The 25053-nt window shown below is 42.6% G+C and overlaps 1 protein-coding gene across 2 annotated transcripts in view; it reads right to left on the bottom strand.

Annotated features, from left to right (window-relative positions):
* PRAG1 (PEAK1 related, kinase-activating pseudokinase 1) overlaps nt 1-25053 on the bottom strand; it is a 46426-nt gene that overhangs the window by 5529 nt on the left and 15844 nt on the right. For both annotated transcript variants that reach the window (XM_077275213.1, XM_077275218.1), the window contains exons 2-5: nt 23608-24014; nt 17957-19425; nt 10771-10946; nt 2782-3521 (exon numbers count right to left, since the gene is read on the bottom strand). In XM_077275213.1, the coding sequence (XP_077131328.1) occupies nt 2782-3521; nt 10771-10946; nt 17957-19425; nt 23608-24014 (2792 nt within the window). The remainder of the gene's footprint in view (nt 1-2781; nt 3522-10770; nt 10947-17956; nt 19426-23607; nt 24015-25053) is intronic.

Genomic DNA, 25053 nt, shown 5'->3' with positions numbered 1-25053 from the left:
CAGCCAAGTTCACCTGATCTTAGGGTTAATGTGTTGAAAATTTTCTCCAGATGCCAGCGAAGAATTATTGGTCACATTTGAGATATTTTCAAGAAATTACCAGTGAAAATCTGCCTAAACCAAATTACTTTTAATGGGATCTGTCAGGGTTTCAGTGTGTTTGATGGCAAGCTATTGTTTTCTTAATATAAACTGTGCTACAACCTTAGCTGTAATCATCTGTTGTTAGGCAGTAATTGCACAAGCCGCTGCACGTTCACCTAAGTAATCAAATTAAGAGGCCAATGTATTAAATGAGGGTGGCAAAAGGTAACTAAAGTTTATTTCCATGAACGTTTAATAAATGCTGAAGTTCAAACCAGACATTGTTTCAGAGGCTTACAAGGGTGCCCCATTTTTAGGTTTTGTATTGCCCCTACTATACCTCTATAGGCCTGGAATTTCATTTTGATGCATAGAGATTTTTTCTATCAGATTCTGTAGAAATCCTTTAAAAATACATAGTGACATTTTATACGACACCTGACGAATCATACAACGGCACATGCCGTCCCTAGGACACAGATGATTATGTGCACAGCTTTGCCGGTGCATGTGGCCTAAAAATAAAGTTATAAAGTTTTCCTTTCTGACAAAGCTATATTTTCTACTACAGCTCTCAAATATAGCTATTTACTCAGAGGGGATAGATTATAATATATATATATATATATATATATATATATATATATATATATATATATATATATATATATATATATATATATATATATATATATATATATATATATATATATATATATACATACACACACACACACACATATATATACACACACCGTATATACTCGAGTGTAAGCCGACCCCCCTAATTTTGCCACAAAAATCTGGGAAAACTTAATGACTCGAGTATAAGCCTAGGGTGGAAAATGCAGCAGCTACCGGTAAATGTCCAAAGTAAAAATAGATACCAATAAAAGTAAAATTAATTGAGACATCGGTAGGTTAAGTGTTTTGAATATCCATATTGAATCAGGAGCCCCATATAATGCTCCATGCAGTTTATGATGACCCCATAAGATGTTCCATATTAAAATATGCCCCATATAATCCTGCATAAAGGTTAATAAATGCCCCATAAGATGCTCCATAGACACATTTGCCCAATATAATGCTGCACAAATGCTGATTATGGCCCCATAAGATGCTCTATAAAGATATTTGCCCCATATAGTGCTGCACAAACCTTGATTATGGCTCTATAAGATGCTCCATACAGACACTTGCCCCATATACCGTTGTGCTCCACAAACGTTAATTATGGCCCCATACAGACACTTGCCCCATATAGTGCTGCACAAACGTTATGGCCCCATATAGTGCTGCACAAACATTATGGCCCCATATAGTGCTGCACAAACGTTATGGCCCCATATAGTCCTGCACAAACATTATGGCCCCATATAGTGCTGCCTGCACAAACGTTATGGCCCCATATAGTGCTGCACAAACATTATGGCCCCATATAGTGCTGCACAAACATTATGGCCCCATATAGTGCTGCACAAACATTATGGCCCAATATAGTGCTGCACAAACGTTATGGCCCCATAGATGCTCCATACAGACACTTGCCCCATTTGCTGCGATAAAAAAAAAAAAATACTCACCTCTCCGTTGCTCAGGACCCCCGACACTTTCAATAGTCACCTGCTCCTCGTTACGGCGCCACTCCATGCTCAGCACTGACGTTCAGCAGAGGGCGCGCACTAACCACGTCACCGCGCCCTCTGACCTGAGCGTCACTGCAGAAGACAGAGCGGCGCCCGGAACGAGGAAAGGTGAATATCGCGCAGCGCTCCTCTCCCCGTATACTCACCTGGTCCTGGCGCTGTGCAGACCCTGCTTCCCCGACGCCGCAGCTTCATCCTGTACTGAGCGGTCACCGTTACCGTTCATTACACAGTAATGAATATGCAGCTCCACCTCTATGGGAGGTGGAGCCGCATATTCATTACTGTAATGAGCGGTACCATGTGACCGCTAAGTACAGGAAGAAGCTGAAGCTGCTGCTGCCGGCGCCCGGGACCTGCAGGGACTGCGCCTGGACTAGGACAGCCCCCGCTCCCCCTCCCCTGCCGACCCCTGGGTATGACTCGAGTATAAGCCGAGAGGGGGACTTTCAGCCCCAAAAAAAAGAGATTAGAGATCAGAGACAGAGACAGATATCACAAGTACTGAGTACGCACTGGTGAACCTTCTACAAACAGTTGTCAGTGGCAGCAGCTTCTTAAAGAGGACCGATCACCAGGTCAAAAGTGGACCGTTTTTCCTCTTATTTTATTCCCACTGATTATTCCTTTTTTGGTTTTATTAAAATCCGCCATTTGGTCCCAAAGATATGGGCCTTAAAATTTGCTGCAAGTCAGGGAATCCTGTGAGCCACGTCTCCTTACTAAAGTACTAAATATAAAGGCCCATATCTCTGGAATTAAATGGCAAACAAAAAAAAAAAGCTCATACTCCTGAGCAGTGGGAAAAAATGTGCAAAAACAGGCTGCTTTTGATCTGGTGATAGGTCCTCTTTAAATGGGACCTTTCACTAGTTTAAGCAGCTACTATGATGTAGCCAGTTTAACATGCTCGGTAAGGGAATAGATGACAAGATGGGCAACACAACTATTGCTTGGTTAGCAGGAAAACAAAGCATTCTTCCTAGATAATATAGATCACAGATAGAAAAAAATTTGGATCTGAAATGTCATTAAAAATCAAATTTACCTTCACGGCATAATTATTTAGAGGGTCCTTAGCACAAGTGGCACAGTAGTAGATTGCATCCCCAGCGTTGCAGCATGGCTTGTTGCTCGTCAGCTTGAAGAGCGACCAGTTATTTTCATTGAAATGCAGTTCCTTCTTTTGGTCCCGCATGAAGTAATCTTCACATTTGTTCATTAAACGTCTTGTTGACTGTGCATAAAGCCCACTGAGCTTGGCATACATGCCCTCTTTGCTGTCTATGTTACTGAGAAGGTGGTGCAGCTGAAGACTAGATGCTGACGAAGTTTGACTAGAAACACTTAGCTGGGACATTGACAGGGCTGGTGTTCCTCGGCTTTGAAGACAATTTCTGCTCCTCACTTCATTTCTGTGGCCAGGGCCTTTACAGCATGTTTCCAAGGACTCCGATGAAGAAAACATGGCATGTCTATCGACTGGACTTAATGGATGGCTATGCAGTGTGGATTCCTCTCCACAGACATTGTTTTCTGACTGACTAAGATTAGACCTTGGACTATTTGGATTAACTCCAGTTCTTGATGGGAAAGCCCGGCCCCATGCGGAGTTATCCGGTGCCGATACAGCTCTATTCATAGACTTCTTTACAGGCAATGGAGGTGGCTGCCCAAGTCCATTCTGAGCTTCCATTCCAGAGTCCACAGAGAATGAAACTTGGGCAAAATGCTTCTTCTCAGTAGCAGATGAAAGACTTGGAGAAATGACAGCTTCACATGATTGACCTACAAAAACAAAGCACCAATTAAACCGGAGCCTTCATGTTAAAATCACACTTTTTTCTTTTTTACATAGATTTCTGTAAACTATGATACCAATCATTTTATATGCATGAAACAAAAACATTTTGTTCTACACGGAGCATGGTGGCTCAGTGGTTAGCACTGGGTTCAAATCCCATCAAGGACAATATCTGCAAGGAGTTTGTATGGTCTCCCTGTGTTTGTGTAGGTTTCCTTCCAAATGGTATGTGCACATGTAATCTTTTCAAAATCCATCTGAAAAAGCGCTTACAAAAAAAATGTTAAAGGGGTTGTCCACTGTTTGGACAATCCCTTCGGAATTCCTATTTTTCCCCCAAGTAAAGTAATACTTATGCTAACCTCTGATGCCGATGCTGTTCCAGCGGTGTCAGTACTGGCTCTCCCGGAACTAGCGTGACATTATGTCATGTAATCCCTGCAGCCAAGCACTGGCTTCATTTTATTCTCCTATGGATGTAATTGACATCCAGAGGACGTGAGAGCTGCAGCTGCTTTCTCACTTCTTTTGGATGTCTTTATTTGTCTGAAGGAGGGGAGCATGAAGTAAGCGCTAATTGGCCGCAGGGACAGCATGGAATAATGTCACGCTGGCCCCAGGAGACCTACAGTTGACACGACCAACATGGCGCCAGCATTGGAGGTAAATATAGGCGTTATTTTACTGAGGGGAAAACATAGCGATTCAGAAGGAATTTTAACAAATAGTAGACAACCCCCTTAAAATAATTAATACATGTACTAATGTCAAGTTGATCATATGGTCAGACATAGCTTTAAAAAAAAAAAGATGCAGGAAGCAAAAACAACAAGAACGCCAAGGAACGCCCTTCAGGAAAAATACTGCTGGCATTTTCCTAAAGAGTCTTGAGGTTCAAAAACTCATTGGGTAACCTGGCGTCTAAAAGACATCATATGGATGTTTCTGTATTCTGAAAGGCATACTGAATTATAATGTCTGTAAGCGCTGTGGAATATGTTGGCACTATAGAAGCAAGCATAATAAAGAAATATTTTTAGTTGCCATTGCCAATGTGTCCCAATCTGTATTTAGTACAACAGCACAGGTTTCGTATGCCCTGTATGTGTAATAACTGGTAAACCTGCTGCAAACAGATGATTTTGGTGCCAGCAGAGCATATAAAGGTTGTTTGCATTGCTCAGGTGGAAAGAATAAAGCACATTCCATGGCTGCCCTGTGACAAGAGGCTCATAGCAATCGGATTATAAATAGAGACAGGGAGTGGCGCCTTACCGAACACTGATCTGGCAAGCTTATTTTATTTTAAGTACATATTCTGAGTAGAGGGCAGATGTTGAAATAGCCTTAAAGGAGGCTTAGGGGGATCTTAAAAAGCAATGATAACTCCTTGCATTACCTTAACCATGTCAGCTTTCCAACATGCCCTTCTTTATCCAAGCTTCTAAAACCACCAAAGGCCTCATTGACACATCAGTATTTGTATGCCAAAACCATGAGTGTCTCCAAAAGACGTCCATCTTTGAATTACAGTTTCCCTCTGTAAGTTCCACTCCTGACTTGGCTTACAAACACTGATACAAAAATACTGATGTGTGAAGGAGAATGTTGGCATATCTGAACAAATGAGCAGTAGAAGAACAGGCGAGAAGTCTGCATTCAATACTCACATGGCAAACCGATGAACCAGCTACATGCAAAAGCCAACAAGTCCGGAAAGCAAAAGTCCCTAGAACTATACTGGATCCAAGATAATTTTTCTTGAACGTACCGCCACGACCGCTGATAATCCTGCTCCTCTTACATGGTGGTCAAAGAGCAATATTGGTACCAAGTCCATATTGCAATGCTGACTCCGAAGCAAGCGGAAAAATTCAGAGTCAGTCCCGGCATATTTGCATACACATATCCACCAGATATGAACACAGACTGTAGAAACTGGAGATCTGGTGGACTTTGCTCCTTCCACAAGAGTTATGCAGAAATCTTAGAAGAGAGAATGTTTATAGACGCCCTCACGCTGGTAGAAAAATTTCATGGAAACAAACTTACTGCAAGCAGAAATGTCATTAGATAGGGCTAGGTTTAGGTCACGGTGACCAGCTACTTTATGGGCTTTGCTATACAATGAAATTATTTGACTTCCTGATAATATTAAATCTAAATGTAGTAGATCAGATTTCCGTAATTTCCCCCCGGAATCGTATCGTAGATAACAAGTAATTTTAACATTTCTCCAAGTTCCAGAAATAATTTTAGAAATAATTTTAGAACTAATTTTATTGGCTTTGGCTCTCCTCGGAAAGGCTTACAAAAATAAATAGTATATACAATGAAAATACTCTATCAAGATCAGTTGAATAAAACTGATCAATGACAGTCAGTGTAAGAACCCCCTACTACCAAAATTTCTGACTGTAACCTCGTTGATGGGCCGTGGTCGGAACTCGTCAGAAGAACATTGGGCCTCTTCAGCCCTTGCCAATTATCCATCAGCCTTGATAGCTCTGTGAACTTCAAAAGGCTCCTTCTATTATCCCGGATGTATACAATACGTCCAAAGTCGGGAAGAGCGAAGAGGCTGCCGATTGGCAGCAGGGATTGCATAACGTAACAATATCAAGCAATCCCCGGGAGAGCCAGTGCCAACATTGCCTGATTGGCGCTGGCAACTGAGGTGAGTATAAGCATTATTATTTTACTGAGGGCAACATAGGTATTGAGAAGGGGTTGTTCAGGTAGGGAACAACCCCTTTAATGGCAGGACCACAAACATTAAAGTGAACCCCCCCATGCATCACATGATTTGTAAGAGTCAGCCCACTACAATTCTCGCGCATGACCGTGACTTATGCTTCGTTGTCTGGAAGCAGAGAAGAAGCCTCAAGTCAATGGAGGAGCTGGAGAAGAAGCCTATTTTTTGCTTCTGGACATGTGTGGTGCATCCCAGAAGGAGAGAAGCATACACCCGGCATCAGAGACACAATGACTCGTATGAAAGAAAGTCGCGGTCACTTTGGGAGAATTGCAGGGAGCTGGCGATGACCCTGGCTTCTACAAATGATGGTATCATGTCCAGAGGGAGTGATAATAGTCTGAGAAAACAAGAGTCACATCGAATAGTTAAAGGGTTAATTTGCATATGATAAATGGACTTTAGAACTACATAACCAGATTTTTTGCAAAAGCGTCAAATGTAATAAATGGTCTGTCAGGCAGGGTGTTTATAAAGGAAGCTATAAATGCTGGTGATATGGGGGACCAGTCAACAGAAAAATTGCTATTAACCTGCAGATGGGGTTAATCTGCATGCTAATAGCATTGCTAATCTGTCTGGTGGGTGCACATAGCCGGATGCTATAAAACTTTATTTCCCCCTGCCGGGTCCGGGTTTCAGTCACAGGGGCAGCACCAGATCAGTCACCGCTCTGAGTATACTTAGCTGCAGCTGTAACTACAACCCTGGCACAGACTGACAGCTAAGCCCCAATGCAGAGCGTCAGTCAGGGCGGAGGGCATGGTGAGATTGATCTCTTAGACCTGATGAGGCTGGTGAACTAAACTAACTTTGAATATCCATGTCAGAATGGCTGTATGATTCCCGTTTGTACGAGAAATTGGGAGATAATACAATTTAAGCTTCTCAGATATTAATTATTGAGCCAGATATCTGGCAAAGTTTAATTATAATTGATATTCTATGATCTCAAAACAACTTAATCAGTTTACGGATATATCCTTTATATTGCAATGGGTTTTTTAGTCTTTAAGTGACAGCTATCAAAAGGATTAAATGAAGTAGGTAAACAAAAAGCACTTCAAAGATTTCTAGGAATTTCCCAGCGAGGGTCTCTTTTCTGTAACATGACCTTAGGGTACCGTCACACAGTGCAATTTTGATCGCTACGACGGTACGATTCGTGACGTTCTAGCGATATCGTTACGATATCGCAGTGTCTGACACGCAGCAGCGATCAGGGATCCTGCTGAGAATCGTACGTCGTAGCAGATCGTTTGGAACTTTCTTTCGTCGCTTGATCACCCGCTGACATCGCTGGATCGTTGTGTGTGACAGCGATCCAGCGATGCGTTCGCTGGTAACCAGGATAAACATCGGGTAACTAAGCGCAGGGCCGCGCTTAGTAACCCGATGTTTACCGTGGTTACCAGCGTAAAAGTAAAAAAAAACAAACCGTACATGCTCACCATCTGATGTCCGTCCGGTCCCTTGCCGTCCGCTTCCCGCTCTGACTGTCTGCCGGCCGGAAAGTGAGAGCAGATCACAGCGGTGACGTCACCGCTGCACTCTGCTCTCACTGTACGGCCGGATCTGTCAGAGCAGGAAGCAGACGGCAAGGGACCGGACGGACATCAGATGGTGAGCATGTACGGTTTGTTTTTTTTTACTTTTACGCTGGTAACCACGGTAAACATCGGGTTACTAAGCGCGGCCCTGCGCTTAGTAACCCGATGTTTACCCTGGTTACCCGGGGACTTCGGCATCACTCCAGCGCCGTGATTGCAACGTGTGACCGCAGTCTACAACGCTGGAGCGATAATCATACGATCGCTGCGATGTCACGGATCGTGCAGTCATAGCGATCAAAATTGCACTGTGTGACGGTACCCTTACTCTTCTGCCACAAAGATGGCTTAGAATTTGTATGCTTCATTAAATACTGGTATTTCCCATTTCGGCCACTTACCTAGCATGCCGACCAATTTTGTATATATAGTTGAAATCGAAACTCCATTATTAAAGCATATATTCAGTGTATTTATGTATGCATCTATGCTTTTCATGAATTTCATCGTTCTAGAAATATAGACGTGCACATATTCACCAATAAAAAGGCAAAACCCCTTTTCCTGTGCCCTATCAGGACATATATGGGATCCTGCAAAAATGGTCCTATAATGCTACATATCATCTGCAATACATCAGGTCTGCACGCAAATGATAGCAAGGGCTTAGGGAAAAAATGTTCCAGCTCGCAGGGAACGAAACATCAAAGTTTATTGTCACATCACTAAAAATTCCATTATTCAAATATGTATATGTTTTTATTACCAGGCACAACTTTCTTATTTAGTAAGGACGCCTGATCATAGTGAGTTCCCTGCATCCTGGAACAAACACTATAGAACAGGAGATGAGCTGGCTTTATCGCCAAGGGATTTAGAGAACACGGACGTGTGATATTCAGCTAATTGCCCACTTCTGTTGAAACACAGGTGGTCTTCATGAGAAACTCCTTTAAATTGGCTATGCCCATCTTGGAATGTGATGCCATGACTTAAAGGGGTTTTCCCCGCAAACATAAGTTCATTTTAATCAATACATCTTTGAATAATAATAATTTCCACAATAGGATGTGTGTAAATGAAATGTTCCTGTGCGAAGATAATCTTATAAATGTGCCCTGCTGTGTACTGTGTAATGGCAGTGTCTGACCGTACAGGGATATGGTCTGATCATACCTCAGCTCCTGGGCAGGGGAGGAAGCAAAAGAGTATACACACAGAACAGAAGGAGATCACAGCTGATTGTTTCTGTGAAGTAAAACGTTTCACTGCCCGTTTTTAAACAATGTTTTACTTCAAAGAAAGAATTAGCTGGGATCCCCTTCTGTCCTGCCTGTATATACTCTTGCTTCCTCCCCTGCCCAGGCACATTTATAAGATTATCTCAGCACAGGAACATTTTAAATTAAACACATTCAATTGTGGAAGTTCTTATTCCAATATTTATTGATTAAACTGTGCGTTTATGTGAAAACCCCTTTAATGAACACTGGAGGTCTGATCTCTGGGAATCCACTAATCCTGAGAATGAAGGAACTGCAAAACTATCTATCTCCATGCTGTATTCTTAAGGATTTTCGCTGCAGCAGTGCTCCCATTCACTTGTATGGAGGTGTGCAGTAGAGAGGACTTAGGTTTTAAGCCTCATGTTAAGGATCACGTATGCCCCAGAGGTCTGATACCAAGTGATAAAGAAATGCCATCAATTATGTGAATACCCATTTAAATTCCTTCAATGCTTATTTCTAATAAAGGTACCTTCACATGAAGCGACGCTGCAGCGATAGCGACAACGATGCTGATCGCTGCAGCGTCGCTGTTTGGTCGCTGGAGAGCTGTCACACAGACCGCTCTCCAGCGACCAACGATGCCGAGGTCCCCGGGTAACCAGGGTAAACATCGGGTTGCTAAGTGCAGGGCCGCGCTTAGTAACCCGATGTTTACCCTGGTTACCAGTGTAAATGTAAAAAAAAAAACAAAAAAAAAAAAACAGTACATACTTACATTCGCGTCCCCCGGCGTCCGCTTCCTGCACTGACTGAGCGCCTGCCCTAACAGCAGAGCGGTGACGTCACCGCTGTGCTTTCACTTTCACTTTGCGGCGCTCAGTCAGTGTGGGAAGCGGACGCCGGGGGATGCATGTAAGTATGTTTTTTTTTACATTTTATGCTGGTAACCAGGGTAAACATCGGGTTACTAAGCGCGGCCCTGCGCTTAGTAACCCGATGTTTACCCTGGTTTCCAGTGTAAAATATCGCTGGTATCGTTGCTTTTGCTGTCAAACACAACGATACACGGCGATCGGACGACCAAATAAAGTTCTGAACTTTATTCAGCGACCAGCGACATCACAGCAGGATCCTGATCGCTGCTGCGTGTCAAACTAAACGATATCGCTAGCCAGGACGCTGCAACGTCACGGATCGCTAGCGATATCGTTACAAAGTCGTTTCGTGTGAAGGTACCTTTAGAAAGTGATATAATGTGCTCATCAGTGGGGGTCCAACTGTTGGCACCACCACTGATCCTGAGAACGCAGCTCTGCAGAGCTCAGTCTGAATGTAGGGATGGCTCGATATCCACACTACCACTCCGTTCATTCTCTATAGGACTGTCACCGAGTATCCTGCTCAGCTTTTTCCACCGGTCCCTTACAGCCCCGCTCTTGGACTTGGTGCGGGTCCCAGCCGTTGGTCACCCCCCGACATATCCTGTAGATAGCGTCTAAACAAGGGTAAAACCCTTTACTATACAGAAAAGCAAAACATCAGACTGTCTGTCTATGCTCATGGAATAGAGTAAGCTCAAGTAGATGTCTACCTGCCATTAGTGGCTACTTTAAATCCTAGTCTAATTTTTTAATGAAGCAACATGCAACTAAAAAGACCAGTAAACAAATGAGCTGCAGAAGCAGTTTGATCTCATTACCTCCTTCACTACACGTCCTGGAGTCCAGGCTGTCCATAGAGTCGGTACTGAAGCTGACATTAATGTTCACATTTGAGCTGCTGATGTTCGTCGCCTTAAATGATTCTCCGAGACTCTCCACCGAGCCAAGACTCATTTTCTCCAGTTCACCGCTACTTTTGTTCATTTTCAGATGCCTTGGGACAGCAATAAAGCACAAAAGAGTCATGAGTAACAATTTTATTATTTTTTTCCTTGAACTTTACTTTGGAAAACGAGCGACTTTAAAAGTTTAGAAATGAGCAGTCAGATTTTAAGTCAGTCAGATTTTAAGTATCGCAAAACACAAATTAGTGCTGGCAAACCAGGATGCACAAATTGACACGTCCTGTTCTCTATCCTTAACAGATGAATTAGGGAGCAGTAAAACAGGTTTCTCTTTCCACAAAAATGCGCTTTTGAAATGGAGCAGAACGATCAGTATTGTGCCTCCCTAACACAAGCCATCATTGGAACTACTGTAGTCACACAGGAGCGTATACCGCACCTACACGACAAGAACCGGACACACAGGAATACTGATGGCTGCTCTGCACAAGAGACCCCCTTCCCTGGTTCATTTGTACCTTGTTCCAGTTCTATCTGACCATAAATGTGGAGTCATTTACTATGGTTGTCCAGAATCATCTGTATTTTCCCGAGATCGGACATGTCCGATTGACATCTTACCCTAAATTCAGTTGGTTGGTGTTCTCAAATAGATTAGCTACTCGTCCTAATCCGTCAATATCGGAAAATGTGCCTGACATTAATCTAAATGTATATGGGAGACTTAAGGCCTAATTCAGACATTTGTGAAAGAGTCCATGTACAGCTCCATGGTGGTGAGACTTGCGACAGGTCTCCTGACCCATACTGGACACCCTGATAGGCATATATGAGGCTGTCACGTTCAGGTTGGGAAACCCATGGACAGTCCATGCATCGTGGTCCAAACTTGATCAGTGTTTCACAGACGTCTTAATTATGTTTTATGGGCCCATCATGCAGAGTCAAAGCTCCAGCCCCATCATTGTCAGGGTTTACGAGGACCTCACCATTCACAAAATACATATCCTAGACTTATCCTTTATGATTACTACTTTATAGCATGGGATTAACCCTTTAAAGATCCAGGCAATGGAGGCCAAATTCCAATTGAATCTGGAGTAAAATACATACATATGTACACTTCCCTACTGGCATCCTAACACCATCATACATGGCAGCGTACAGGTGAGGATCAGCAGACACAACACCTTTCATAACCGTCAGATCTTCCACTAAACTGAAGCTGTGCTTGGCTAACGATGTACATATTTCTGGGTGATTAGACTTGGAACAGGTACAAAACAAAAAGATAAAAGCTCTGCACAAATATGTGGAAAGGCAACCTCGTCCAGGCATAATTAACAGGAATATTTCTGAAAGAAGACATTGTGATGGTGAATGTTTGCTCTCCTTGGAACATTAACAATCATTAACCCCATTCTTCTCCTTTCTATATTAATATGTGGGGTATTGAATGCACCAAAATTACTAGAAAACCAGTCAAAGCTTAGTTGAATTTGCACTCGTGTTACCTCGGGGTCTTCTCTTTAGCTTTTGAGCTGTAAAGCTGATGGCTTAAGCTGCAAACTGAATGGCAATCAAAGCGCAGAGTGGATTGCGACTAGGCCAATCTACAAGTCCTCGCCATGGAGGCTGTGGGAAGAGGTGGCCAGTGCATAGAAGGTAGCAGGTCATTGTGAGACCGTCTCCGGATTCAAGGACACAAGGAATTCTTTGCATAACTCCAAGCTCCTCCAAGCAGCTCTGCTACTGGGAATTAGCAAACAAATGCCATGTAAGGCTTTGAAGTCTTCTGGAACAAAAACACAGCCTGAACCCTATAACTGGAACAGGTTCTGCCTTTGATAAATGTTACTCAGTCCGTGCCAGGAAGAGTGTGTACAAGACACATACCATCTCCATAGCAGCCCATCGTGTCTCAATACCACTCATATGATTGATGAGAGTGAAACACAAGGCGAAAGGATGCTTAACCATCTGCAAATTCTTCTGCAAACTGTGGCCCATACAGTGCCAGTCTACCAGGTCCTAATAGTCAACACCACCAAGTGTCCCAATAAAGGGGTTGTGCAGGATGGCATATCTTTTAGTGAGTTTAATGATACTTTGTGAATTTATTTTAATTTTTTGTTTACATTATCCTGGCCTCTAAAATTGAAATCCAGTGGGGTAACGATCGTGGTCATAGAAGGTGGAGTCAGGGGGCTCTCCAACCTTAGCGTGGTTTTCACCACGATAGCTATACATGACTCCAGCCAAGCAGTAGCTGACATCGGCGAGCCCCTGCGATGGCTATAGAGGAGGAAAAGACGCCGCTTGTCATGGGAGAGGGTAGAAGAAGAATATATTTTTTCCCCCAAAGATGTGCATGAGAAGAGTGCCATTACTACAAGATAGGTGCCAAGACAGGGGACATTACTACAGGACAAGTGCCAGGAAGGGAGACATTAATACAGGTTGGGCGTCTGGACGAAGGACATTATTACAGGGGCCCGTATATATGACCAACATGTTGGTGGGGTCCGAGGTCAAAATTTTGCACTTGGGCCCCTAGGACTCTAGATACGTCACTGTTGAAAGCTTTGTTTTTTTTCTTTTTTCTAATTTAGGATGCACCATCAGCATAAGGTTATGTGTACACATCTTTTTCAGATAGGTCTGCTCCAAAACCACCTGAAAAAGCACTTGGAATATGCTTGAGGCGCGTATGTAAAGTCTTGAGCACCTTAATGGCTTCAGGTTTCCGAAGACTCCAAGCAGCTACAAGAAGCTAGCTGAAAATTCTTCAGGCATTTTCCGCTCTGATGACAGGTGGTCAAAAACTTTGAACAAGTGCTCAGGAAACGTCCAAAAAAGACATTTCAGGAGAAAAAAAAAATGCTGACATGCCCTGAAGAGTCTTTCTATTGGAAAAACAAGGGGGTTTCGCCCACAAATAAAAGACGTTGTGTCCAGATACCCCAATATTGGTGGGGATTAGAAGCTCAACACCTCAGCAACATCAAGCATAGTCACAATTAGAAGTATGGCACTGTGCTGTACAGAGCAATGTATGCCTTAAGGTGGGCACAGTGATCCCTTAAAGGAATTGTCCATCATTGGATAATTCGTTATAAAGGTCCAGGGTGTCGCAAATAAAAAAGGATCTACTGTATACTTGCCTCAGACTGGAACTGCCCCATTGTTTTCAGCCCAGTGTCCTCTGCTAGTTTCCTGCAAATTTCACATTTATGTTCAAAAAGAAGGACAGTGTTTCTTCAGCACAAACCCAACTGTGAAGGCTGCAGCCGATCAGTGACCTAATGACAATGTCAGGAGACCGGCGGGTGACAAACAACTGATCCAATAAACAATTATGGATTTCCTGCAGCACCCAAGGGCCATCAATAAGGGGTCCACAGTAGTGGACAACCCCTCTAAGCATCACCGTCCAGATCTCTGGGAGTGCAAAGAGTTGGAGCCATGGAAAATCACATTATTTGATACGTTGCAGTGAAATTAGATGTCTTTCAATGTAATGTACATATATCCCTGGTTTTTCCAGAGTAAAGCCCAACCTTTTAGTGGCTATCTGTTCTAACAAATGAGAAAATGTGTCCACCATCCCCCATAGGAGTAAGTCATTAGCATATAGAGGCACACATGTAAGAATCCATAGCCATGACTGGCCACACGTCATCAATAAAAGTAAATGCTGTGACCAGGATTAACAAATCAGTATATATTCTTTGTCCGCCAGCGGCAATGCGTGTACATTAGGCATAATCACATCAAACAAGTGAAGGATCATATAAATTGAAAGCACGTTTTGTCTTCATATAATGTGATTTTTAAGACAGGTAGTGGAATTTGGAAGGGGGTATCACCATCTTGGCTGGAAGGGATGTGAGAAATGGAGATAATGTTCACAGTCATGTGTTGATCTAACATAACAGACAACCTTTTGTGTGTCCAGAGTCAATGATCCCATTCATCTTATGACACAGGTCAGTGACAGGAGCTATCAAGTCACACACTTGTATGTGGTGTGTAGATGGAAAGTCATCTTGCTGCACAATGCCTTTAAGGAATGTTGTGATGAGTGCTGGGAGGAGGGTGATGATAATTGCTATCAGACAAAGTCAGGCACATCATTATGGTGAAGTGACCTTTTCCCAATTACACAGCATTATAGAGTTAAGCGGCATGAAGTTTCTGGCGGAAAGGAAAAGTGGAGCACGATTAGAAATAAACGGGTTACATAACTGGCATTACATGCGCTCTACTCATCCGACTGCACAAAGTGCAAAGCTGAAGCCAGAAGGGATTTATGGGCAAATGCCGACTTAACTAACCCATAGATTAAGAGGAAAAATAAATGGACCAAGGACACCGTTTGGATGTTTAGGCCTTGGCTACACTGCAACAGCTGCGGTCCACCCAATCGCATACAGATCTTATGTATTGCTTCGGACTAAAGCTGGAGCTAAATAGTTAAAATCAATTAGTAGCGCTACAAAAAGTTGCAATGCAGCCAGGGCCTAAATTTTACCTCCAAAATGGAAGCACCGGGTCTTAAACAGATCATAATCTGTTTGTCTGAAAACCCCTATAGCCTTAAAAATCATCCAAAATCACCTTACATACGATGTGCATAATGGGGCTTCCCAACCGATGATTAAAGGATATAAGAAAAGAAAAATGTCTCATTTTGTGAAAATCGGACTGCACTCAGATGTCATACAAGTGCAGCTTGATTTTTTTCCATGGACCCATTGACTTGTATGGCAAAGTGCGATTCAATTTTTTCCACGGACCTATTGACTTGCATGGCCGAAACAGATCCGAAAATTGGATGCAAATTGTGCATGCTGTATTTTTCTTCTCGGACAGACTCAGTCCGAGGGAAAAAATAAAAATTGCATATGTGCACAGATCTAAAGACCAACATCGGTCGTGTTGGGATCCGATGTTTTGTCGTTTGTCTGCATGAGCCCTTAGGATAAGTTATTAATATCAAATCACAGGGGAATTCCACGCCTGGCACCCCGCCTATCGGCTGTTAGTAGCTCTGGCAGTGACAGGAGGTGATACATCAGCACTTACTGAGTGAGTAGCAGGTAATAAGAGGTGATCAGTGAGGGCGCCGAGTGTTGTACCAATGCCATCTGATATTGATGACCTATCCTAAAGACACATCACCAATATCATAGGAGTGGAAAACTGAAGATTTCAAAACTTGCTTTCCAGAGATGAGGCTTTTATGTAGTGCTGATATTTATGGTCTTCAGGCCGCTTTGCATAATTACCTTGTGATCATCGGCCCCTTTGTAAAGACCATAAAAATAGTCACTAAATAAAACGGCTCATATCTCAGGAACCGTATGGTGGACTTTATATAAAAAGACAAAACAAAACAAACAAAAAACAAAAAAAACAACACACACCTCAAGTAATAAGCGCAAACAAAATACTTTTGACCTGGTGACAGGTCCCTTCAACTTCCATAAACATTAATAGTAAACTGAAAAATATAGATGGCAGCACTGACTACCTGGTTCATGAGGATCCTTCTGCCACAAGGTGTGTCAGATATCAGTGCCCCATGGTATAAACAGTGTATTGGGAGCGCTCCCAATAGGCACACATAAGAGAATACGGATTACATAGAGCCGAGCGCACCTCGTTTCACAGTGTAGCTTCCAGACTCTTGGCACACCCGGAACTTTAGTTAGACTAGTATGTTCTTGTAATTAGGGAAAAAAAACAAAAAAAAACACTAAAGCATCTTCCAACCGCAGGCTATGAGCAAAGCAGAATAGTATAGAGGACATTCCAGTGCACTGAACTTTCATCTAAACCACTTACTAGCAAAGACCGGAAAAACCCTTTATAATTAATAACGTGAGGGAAAACAACAGCACACAGATCCCATGTATATTCTCCAGAATTCTGAAAGCGAACACTTTAAAAGGGTTTTCTGAGCCCACATTATTAAAGGGAATCTGTCAGCAGGGTTTTGCTACCCCATGTGAGACCCTGATTCCAGCGATGTATCACTTACTGAGCTTCTTGCTGTCATTTTGATAAAATCAGTTGTGTCTGCTGCAGACCTAGCAGTTCTCTGAATACGGAGCTCTATATAACCCCGCCCACACTACTGATTGGCAGCTTTCTGGGTACACTGTGCATGGGCAGAAAGCTGCCAATGAGTGGAGGGGGCGGGGTTATATAGAGCTTCTGAATATGCTTGACTACCTGGCAGCAGGTTTAATAGTCCTGATAAAAATCACCGTTTTATCAGCAGGGGATGATCAAAACTAGAGCAAGCAGCCCAGTATGTTACACATCGCTAGAATTAGGGTCTCGGTCTCAGATTAGGCAGCACAAACCTGCTGACAGATTTCCTGCAATAATTTTTTTTTTGAGGGGTGCAATCACACTGCTCACTACAGTATAAAAGCCCCTCATATACATTTGTCTGTACCTTTTTGGTTTCCGTACAGAATAGGATAGTTGGTAAAGCCCCCCATTAAGGCTGGTATATGTGGGTATACGGAGCATGAGCTATTTCTCCAGCAGTGTTGCTAATAAAATCCTAGCCAATGTTAGACCAGGTGAAAGGGTCCTGATATAGTGTAAGGGTGGGGGTGATGGTCAGGCATTTAAATAATACATTTGGACATTTTTATACCTAGGCCATGCATTTACCCTACTGGGCCACACTGACATACAGATGTGCCAAATGGGAGCTCTATGCCATAAATATACGCTGCTTACATAGCGCGCCATTTATTCCCTATAGTGTTAGAGCGGTATCACTGTGTAAAGCACCGTGGCGTGCTATGCTAATAGTGTAGCACACAGGCAGACAGTTTAGTGTTTGCTATATTTGTAGCATATCATTTATATTCAAAACCTCTTATTTATGACCGCACTATAATTTCCCTTCCTTGCTGACGGGATTACTTCATCTTAATAATCGCTGTGATCTGGCTGATGAGTATCCTGTGCCAAATCCTGTAAGTATCCGATCTAATGATTGCATCCTGTATTACCGAACCGATTCAGGAATTTTAGAATTAAAGAGTGCAATTAAGCCACAAATGGCTCATACCTGGTCTGTTTTTTTGGCGGCGGAGGCGGCGGCTCAGAAGAGTCTTCAATGTCGGTGCTTGCTTTTAACAGTTCAACCGGACAGGACACAGATTTGCTCATGCCTTTTTGGCCTCTCTGATCATCCAAGGTGTCCCTTTCCTTAGAAATAGAGCTGGGAGCACAAGGCTGTCCATTGCTTATGGCACTTGTACGTGGATGTGATGGAGGTGGCGAGGTCTCCTCCTCTTCTTCTTCATCAATCCTGCACTGCTGGCTCCATGTTGTGTGTGTGATCCTCTGCCTACGGTCTCCAGTCAGCAGACATCTGTCATTCAATTCCAAGGGTTCCTTTTTATGGGACGTTGAGGAAAATATCCCAGTAGTGTGTGTTGGCGATGAGAACTTGGAAGTAGAAACATTCTCAAATTTGGTAGTTTTAGCTGGCAGTACCAGACTGGAGCTACACTGGAATTTCTGGGATAATGAAGACTGGTACTTTTTATTGACATCAAAACCTTTTCCGTGGTTCCTTTCTGACCAGAGAAACGTAGGCGAGAGATTTACATTCTCCACAGATGATGGACTACCGCATGTCCACTCAACCCCAACTGCAGAGTCAGGGCTGCTCAAATAGATTGTCCTGTTGTCTTCTTCTGTGTGTGCAGCCATGACTGTTATCCTAGCTGCCACATGTGTGGTAGAATCCTGCAATACGCTCTCAACGCCCACACATTGCTTCTCTTTGGGGCCATTTTCTTCTTGCTTAGAATTCGTTTTCTCTGCTTGCATTACAGTTTTCATGCTCTTGTTCACACCTTTTCTTTTAGTACTTTCAGCGTAAATTGGTTCATTGTTCCTTCTATCCACTGGTAATACAGACGACTGAAGCGGAGTTTGGGAATCTGTAAAAGTTGGAGATTTAAGAGGGCTGGTCTTCATATTAGCACACGAGAGTGTCTCGGAGACGTTATGTGACTCAGAATGAAGAGATACATTGGTTCTGCTGAAGAACATGCTCTTACTAGATGCAGGTTGTGAGTTATGGCATGGTTTGCGTTCATTCGCAGACATTGCTTGATTGCACAATTCTTGACCGGTTTTGACGAATAACTCACTAGCTGAACCTGAATTAGGGCTTTCTTTGGGAGATGATGCAAATTCAGGTGGGAGGACGTTCAGCTTCTTCGTTTCTCCATCTATTTTTTGTTTTGATAACAGGGTACATCCGTCGGAAGGTGATGGCAACTTTTCTTTGAGAAACACAGCTTTGTCAAGCTGACCACCAAAGTGGCTCACGTACGTTAAATTCTGCACTGCATTGAACTCGATCTTGTCATGATTTGACAATCCATTAAAAACATATTGAGGTGCATTGTTGGACAAGTTGAAATTGTGAGGGAAAGGCTTTGCAAATTTATCCAAAAGATCATTTGAAATATCCCCAGACTTCAGGATAGGACTGACGGTTGAGGATTCTTTCCAGCTAACCTGAAAATATAAAGAAAAATACTACATTAAAAGTAAAAATCATATTACAAAAAATAAAGATAGAAGATCTGTTCAAAGTAATTAAAACTAATTAGATTGATAGCATTTTTGTCCAGTACACAGTCTGGGTAAACAAGAATTTGGTCTATGACTTCGGGATACTTATCGGAGATCATTCAGTCAATTGGTACTCAAAGTCTTGGTTGAAAGACCACAAGGGAAACAAAAAGTCAAAAAGGGTTAAACAAAATAAGTAATCATAAAGGCCATCTTAAAAAGAGGAATAAGAGTATTAATTCTATCGATTGTTATCTAGCCATAGTTTCTCACAGTCTCAGTCAGCTATCAATTCAGAGCTGGCCCAAATTGTTCTTAAGATCTTCCAGAATATACCACGCAGTCGATACGAAAGGTTGTAGAATTTTATTTTTCTCCTCATTATTGTAGTATTTTCCAATAAACGGTTTCTATTTTAGTAGAAATTTACCTGCTTGTGATTTTTTATTTGTAATGGTATCACCTTGTTCAATCTCCATGTAATGCTTAAGTTGAGTTATCAGTTCAGGTATAGAGGGGTTTTAACCTTTGTAGAAAGGGGTTTTAGAGAGGTAGAGGGGTTTTAACCTTTGTTTAAGAATTAATTTCTTCAATAATAATACTATGGTATGTAAAAGTTTTGGAGCAGCTTTGCAGACACTATTATCTAATTCTGAGTCTTCCCAGTAGTGTAGGAGATAGGGGACGTAATGAGTTATAAAGTGCGCTTGCTAAATTTGAGACCGATTTCCAAAAAGAAGAAGTTTTGGGGCACAGGCAAATGCCATGATTAAGATCAGAATTAAGCAGTTGGCATTTGGGGAAAGCAGTTAACCTATCTGTTGTTGGGTTCGTTTTAGAAATATTGATTGCGAAAATAGCCCCATGCATAAGCTTAAATTGAGTTTCCCTCCAAGCTTCATTGATCATGTTCTTTCAGAATGTAGACCACCTTGTTCCAATTTTAGATTAGATATCAACATAGTGCAAATGTAGCTTCCAATAGTAGGTGTCGGGATCTACTCCCAGTAGATTAGGTTTCATCATGGAATAGAGTAGTGATATTGATGGGGTACCCATTGGGTAAAGAAGAATGTTACAGTACCAAGGTCGTTTTGTTTAGGTTCAAAAGTAGCATCATGCCAACTGGACATAATTGAGAGTCTACCCTGTTCGTACTGTAAGTAAGGGGAGGGATGGAGGTGGTATTTTTCAAGGCACTTGGCGTTTGTCAGCCATCTAAATTCCATTTTATAGAAAAGATGGGAAGCATTAAAAATACCTGCCTTACGCCACATGGAATAGAGCTTATTGTCCAAGCCCTGGGTAAATTCAGGATTTTTCCACAAAGGAAGATATTTTGAGATTCTTAAGGAAAGGCCGGACTTTTTTCTGACCATCTTCCAGGCTGCTATCGTATCCCTAAAAACTAGCGAGTGCTTAATTGCCATGGGTAGGGCGGCAAGGCATGAATACAATATTGTTGTAAGATTAAAGGAATAGGCGAAGTCTTATTCTAGGGTAGAGTCAGTAAGTGTGTCTGTGGTGAATCCAATCCACTATATACTGTGCAAGACAGGCCAAATTGTAAATTTCTAGTGCTAGGGAGGTTTATACCGCCATCATCCCTAGAAGCCATGAGTTTAGGCAAACAAATTCAGGGACGTTTCCCCCTCCAAAGTAATTGGCTAAAGGCTTTATTAAGTGAATTAATGTCAGAGTGTTTGAGTAGCAGCGGAAGGAGTTGCAGTTGGTACATCGACTTGGCCATGCTTATTTTAATAATGTGGGCTCTGCCCGTAAATGATAGCGCAATGTCTTGCTGGGATTTTAGTTGAGCAATAATTTTATTTATATAATTCATCCAATTCTAATCCCCAGGTATGTTATGAATGATGGCACAAGGCTATGCCCCCGAGAGGAGTATTTTGAGGACAGATCTCCCTCTTTCGGTTAAGGGGAGTATTTCACACTTAACATTAATTTTAAATCCCAAATATAAGCCAAAATCCTTGAGAAGGCTGATAACTGCTGCTAGATGGGTTTTAGGGTTAGCTAGGAACAGAATAATATCATCTGCAAAGAAAGATGCCCGTTTTGTCTTCTTATTAATCTTTAGGCTATGTGCACACGTTGCGGATTTTGCTGCGGAACTGCAGCAGCTTTCCATGTGTTTACAGTACAATGTAAACCTATGGAAACTGCAATCTGCAGTGCCCATGCTGCGGAAAAAAACGCACGGAAACGCTGCGGGTTACATTCCGCTGCGGGTCACATTCCGCTGCGGGTCACATTCCGCTGCGGGTCACATTCCGCAGCATGTCAATTCTTTGTGCGGATTCCGCTGTGGTTTACATTGTACTGTAAATGCATGGAAAGCTGCTGCGGACCCGCAGCTGCAGATCCGCAGCAAAATCCGCAACGTGTGCACATAGCCTTATACCTGAAAAAAAGTGTTTGGGTTCAATAAGATACGTACTAGTGGTTCTATGGCTGGGTTAAAGAGAAAGGGAGAGGAGACAAGGCTGTGCATTGTTCCTTTTTCCAAAGGGAAAGGCTTTGACAATAAGCCTGAGGTACAGACTTGTGCCTTTGGGGAGGAATACATGTTGGAAGTTGGGTAAATAACTGAAGGGGCCCGACAAAGTCATGTTAGTTAGTACCATATATAGCCAATCCCAATTAATATTGTCAAAGGCTTTTTCTGCATCGATAGATACTGTAGCTGGTGCTTCTTTACTACAACTCTGATCTTAACAAGATTGGATTTTGTCTAATAATAAAAACACCTTCCTAATAAGTGTCGCTGATTGGCCTTTAAGAAAGCCTGCCAGTGAAAGTGAGATAAGGTTAGGGAGGACACAGGGCAATCTGTTAGCCATTATTTTATACCCGCATCATTTTTTAAGACGCTTCAGGAAAATGCTGGTGGCGCTGTCCCCGAAATGTCTTCTCAGACGTCTTTTCAGATGTTGTTTGTGATGACTTTGCCATTTTCTTTCCTTTTATGAGGTGTATATAAAATAGTGGCGGCTTCCAAACAGAAGCCGCTAGAACAGTGTTCCCCAACTCCAGTGCTCAAGAGCCACCAACAGGACATGTTTTCAGGATTTCCTCAGCATTGCCCAGGTGATAATTGCATTAGGCTACTTTCACACTAGCGTCGTACGACGCACGACGAATTGCGTCGTTGCGACGTACCGACGCAAGCAGTGAAAGCGCTGCACAACGGGGGCAGCGGATGCTGTTTTACAACGCATCCGCTGCCCCATTGTGATGTGCAGGGAGGCGGGGGTGGAGTTCCGGCCGCGCATGCGCGGTCGGAAAAGACGGTCTCGACGCACCAAAAAACATTACATGCAACGTTTTTTGGTGGCGACGGACAGACGCAACACGACGCAACCGTCGGACGGTTGCGACGTGTGGCAATGTGTCGCTAATGCAAGTCTATGGAGAAAATACGCATCCTGCAAGCACTTTTGCAGGATGCGTTTTTTCTACAAAACGACGCATAGCGACGTGCAGTGCACGACGCTAGTGTGAAAGTAGCCTCACCTGGAAAGGCAAGAATTCCATCACCTGTGCAATGTTAAGGAAATCCTGAATACCTGACCTGTTGGTGGCTCTTGAGGATCGGAGTTGAGGAGCACTGCGCTAGAACAATGGACAGGGTACTTTTTTTAGCGGCTTAACAGCTTTCAAAGCCTAAAGAAGTTCAGAAATTAGAAGAGACAGAACATATACACAGCAAGTCATTCTGACATTGCTGTACATATGATCAAACTTCTTGATGTTTTTAGTACCATTTCAGGCAGGTTCCAGGCAGAATCCTCCTGAAGATGTTGTGTGGGAAAAGTAAAGTAAGCCACAGTCAGACACCACGGATAGTGGCGGCTTATCTTTCCTGGGCTTGGAATAAAAAAGGATGAGGCATTGAGATATAACATGCTGATGTTGGCTGACAATCAGGAGACCACACATCACCTGGTCGACCAAGTTGTGTGGAGATTAAAGTTGTAATGAAAAATCTGTTCCTCACATCTGTATTTTAATGTCCTGTTTACATAGTTGACTTCGATATATTTAGGATCCAATGTTTGGCAACTATGTGATTCTTTGATATATTAACTCCAGGATTCCCATTACCTGAGTGAGCGTCTCGGTGCTGTTTAGCTGTGCCCATTCCTCCGCAGTCTCTGATGTAATCATTGTGGGTTTCACTGCTATAGTTGGCTTTGAATACAGAGCAGCAATTATAATGTCATCATCTTGGTTTGTGCTCTCCTGCTTGATCCTAATCCCATTAAGACTTGGCAGGACTGGCAAGCTGCTGGTTTTCCCATCTGAGGGTGCTTGATGTTTTCGGTGATCACTTTTTGGGTGAAAGCAATTTTTACAGGATCCAGGTTTCCAAATATGTTCAACAAAATCATTGCAGGCAGACATCATCAAGCCTTGACTGGTCATTGGGATGGCTCTGTGCATGTTGGGATCAGAATTTCTGCTCTCATCTTGTGCACACAAATATACAGGGCAAGAATGGAGGCTTCTTTCTGCAAGTAGAAAAAAAGACAGCATATTATATTTATAGAACCGCACTGGAATACAACCTCCATTTTATCATGTAGATGACCCTCAAGAAAAGGGAACCTTTGGAATAATTCCAAAATGTATAGTTAAGAAAGCATACAAATTAGCAATAAGACATCACTTCATATAATAGGCACCTTCTTCAATGGTCAGGTAAGCATTTTTTTTCTTTTTATGCCTTCTTTGAGCAAAAAGAGAACATCAAGTCTAAAACTGAATAAGATCCAAGTGGTTTGGTTGTTTTGGAAAACTACTCCACTTTTAGTCTAGATTAGTTTATACATCATGAGCAGTAGTCTTTCCTTGTTGGACTCTTCTTTAAACTGAACCTGTCTGTCCAATATACAGATGTTATGGTATAGTGAAGGAGAAGCTTCGCAAAATGATATATAGCTTTTTAGGAAAAGTTTCAATAGGACTTGTATTTTATTCATAGTGAGACCGCCCACTGGATTCATATGTATACAATCACCTGGGATATCAACCAACACAAGTTTTGTTGATTTGTTTCCTCAACTAATATATTTCAATCTCATCATCTCTTCCTTCTCTATAACATTCTACATGCAGATCTGATATCTTTGTCAACATGACAGGTTCCCCTTAAATCTGCCCAAAGACTTAATTTAGATTGGCAGAAAAGTCAAGCAGATGCACTTGGTAGAGCAAGACTGTTAGGGTATGTGCACACGTTGCAGATTTTGCTGCGGATTTTTCCGCAGCGGATTTTGAAAATCCGCAGTGCAAAACCACTGCGGATTTTCACGCGGTTTCTTCTGCGGATTCCTCTGCGGGTTTTCAACTGCACTTTCCTATTGGTGCAGCTTGAAAACCGCTGCGGAATCCGCAGAAAGAAGTGACATGCTACTTCTTTTTTTCCGCAGCTTTTCCGCAGCATGTGCACTGCGGTTTTTGTTTTCCATAGGTTAACATTGTACTGTACACCGCATGGAAAACTGCTGCGGATCCGCAGCTTCAAATCCGCTGCGGATCTGCAGCAAA

Source organism: Ranitomeya variabilis, chromosome 1, assembly GCF_051348905.1.
Source record: "Ranitomeya variabilis isolate aRanVar5 chromosome 1, aRanVar5.hap1, whole genome shotgun sequence".
Taxonomy (NCBI): Eukaryota; Metazoa; Chordata; class Amphibia; order Anura; family Dendrobatidae; genus Ranitomeya; species Ranitomeya variabilis.
This window is presented reverse-complemented; position numbering and strand designations above follow the sequence as displayed.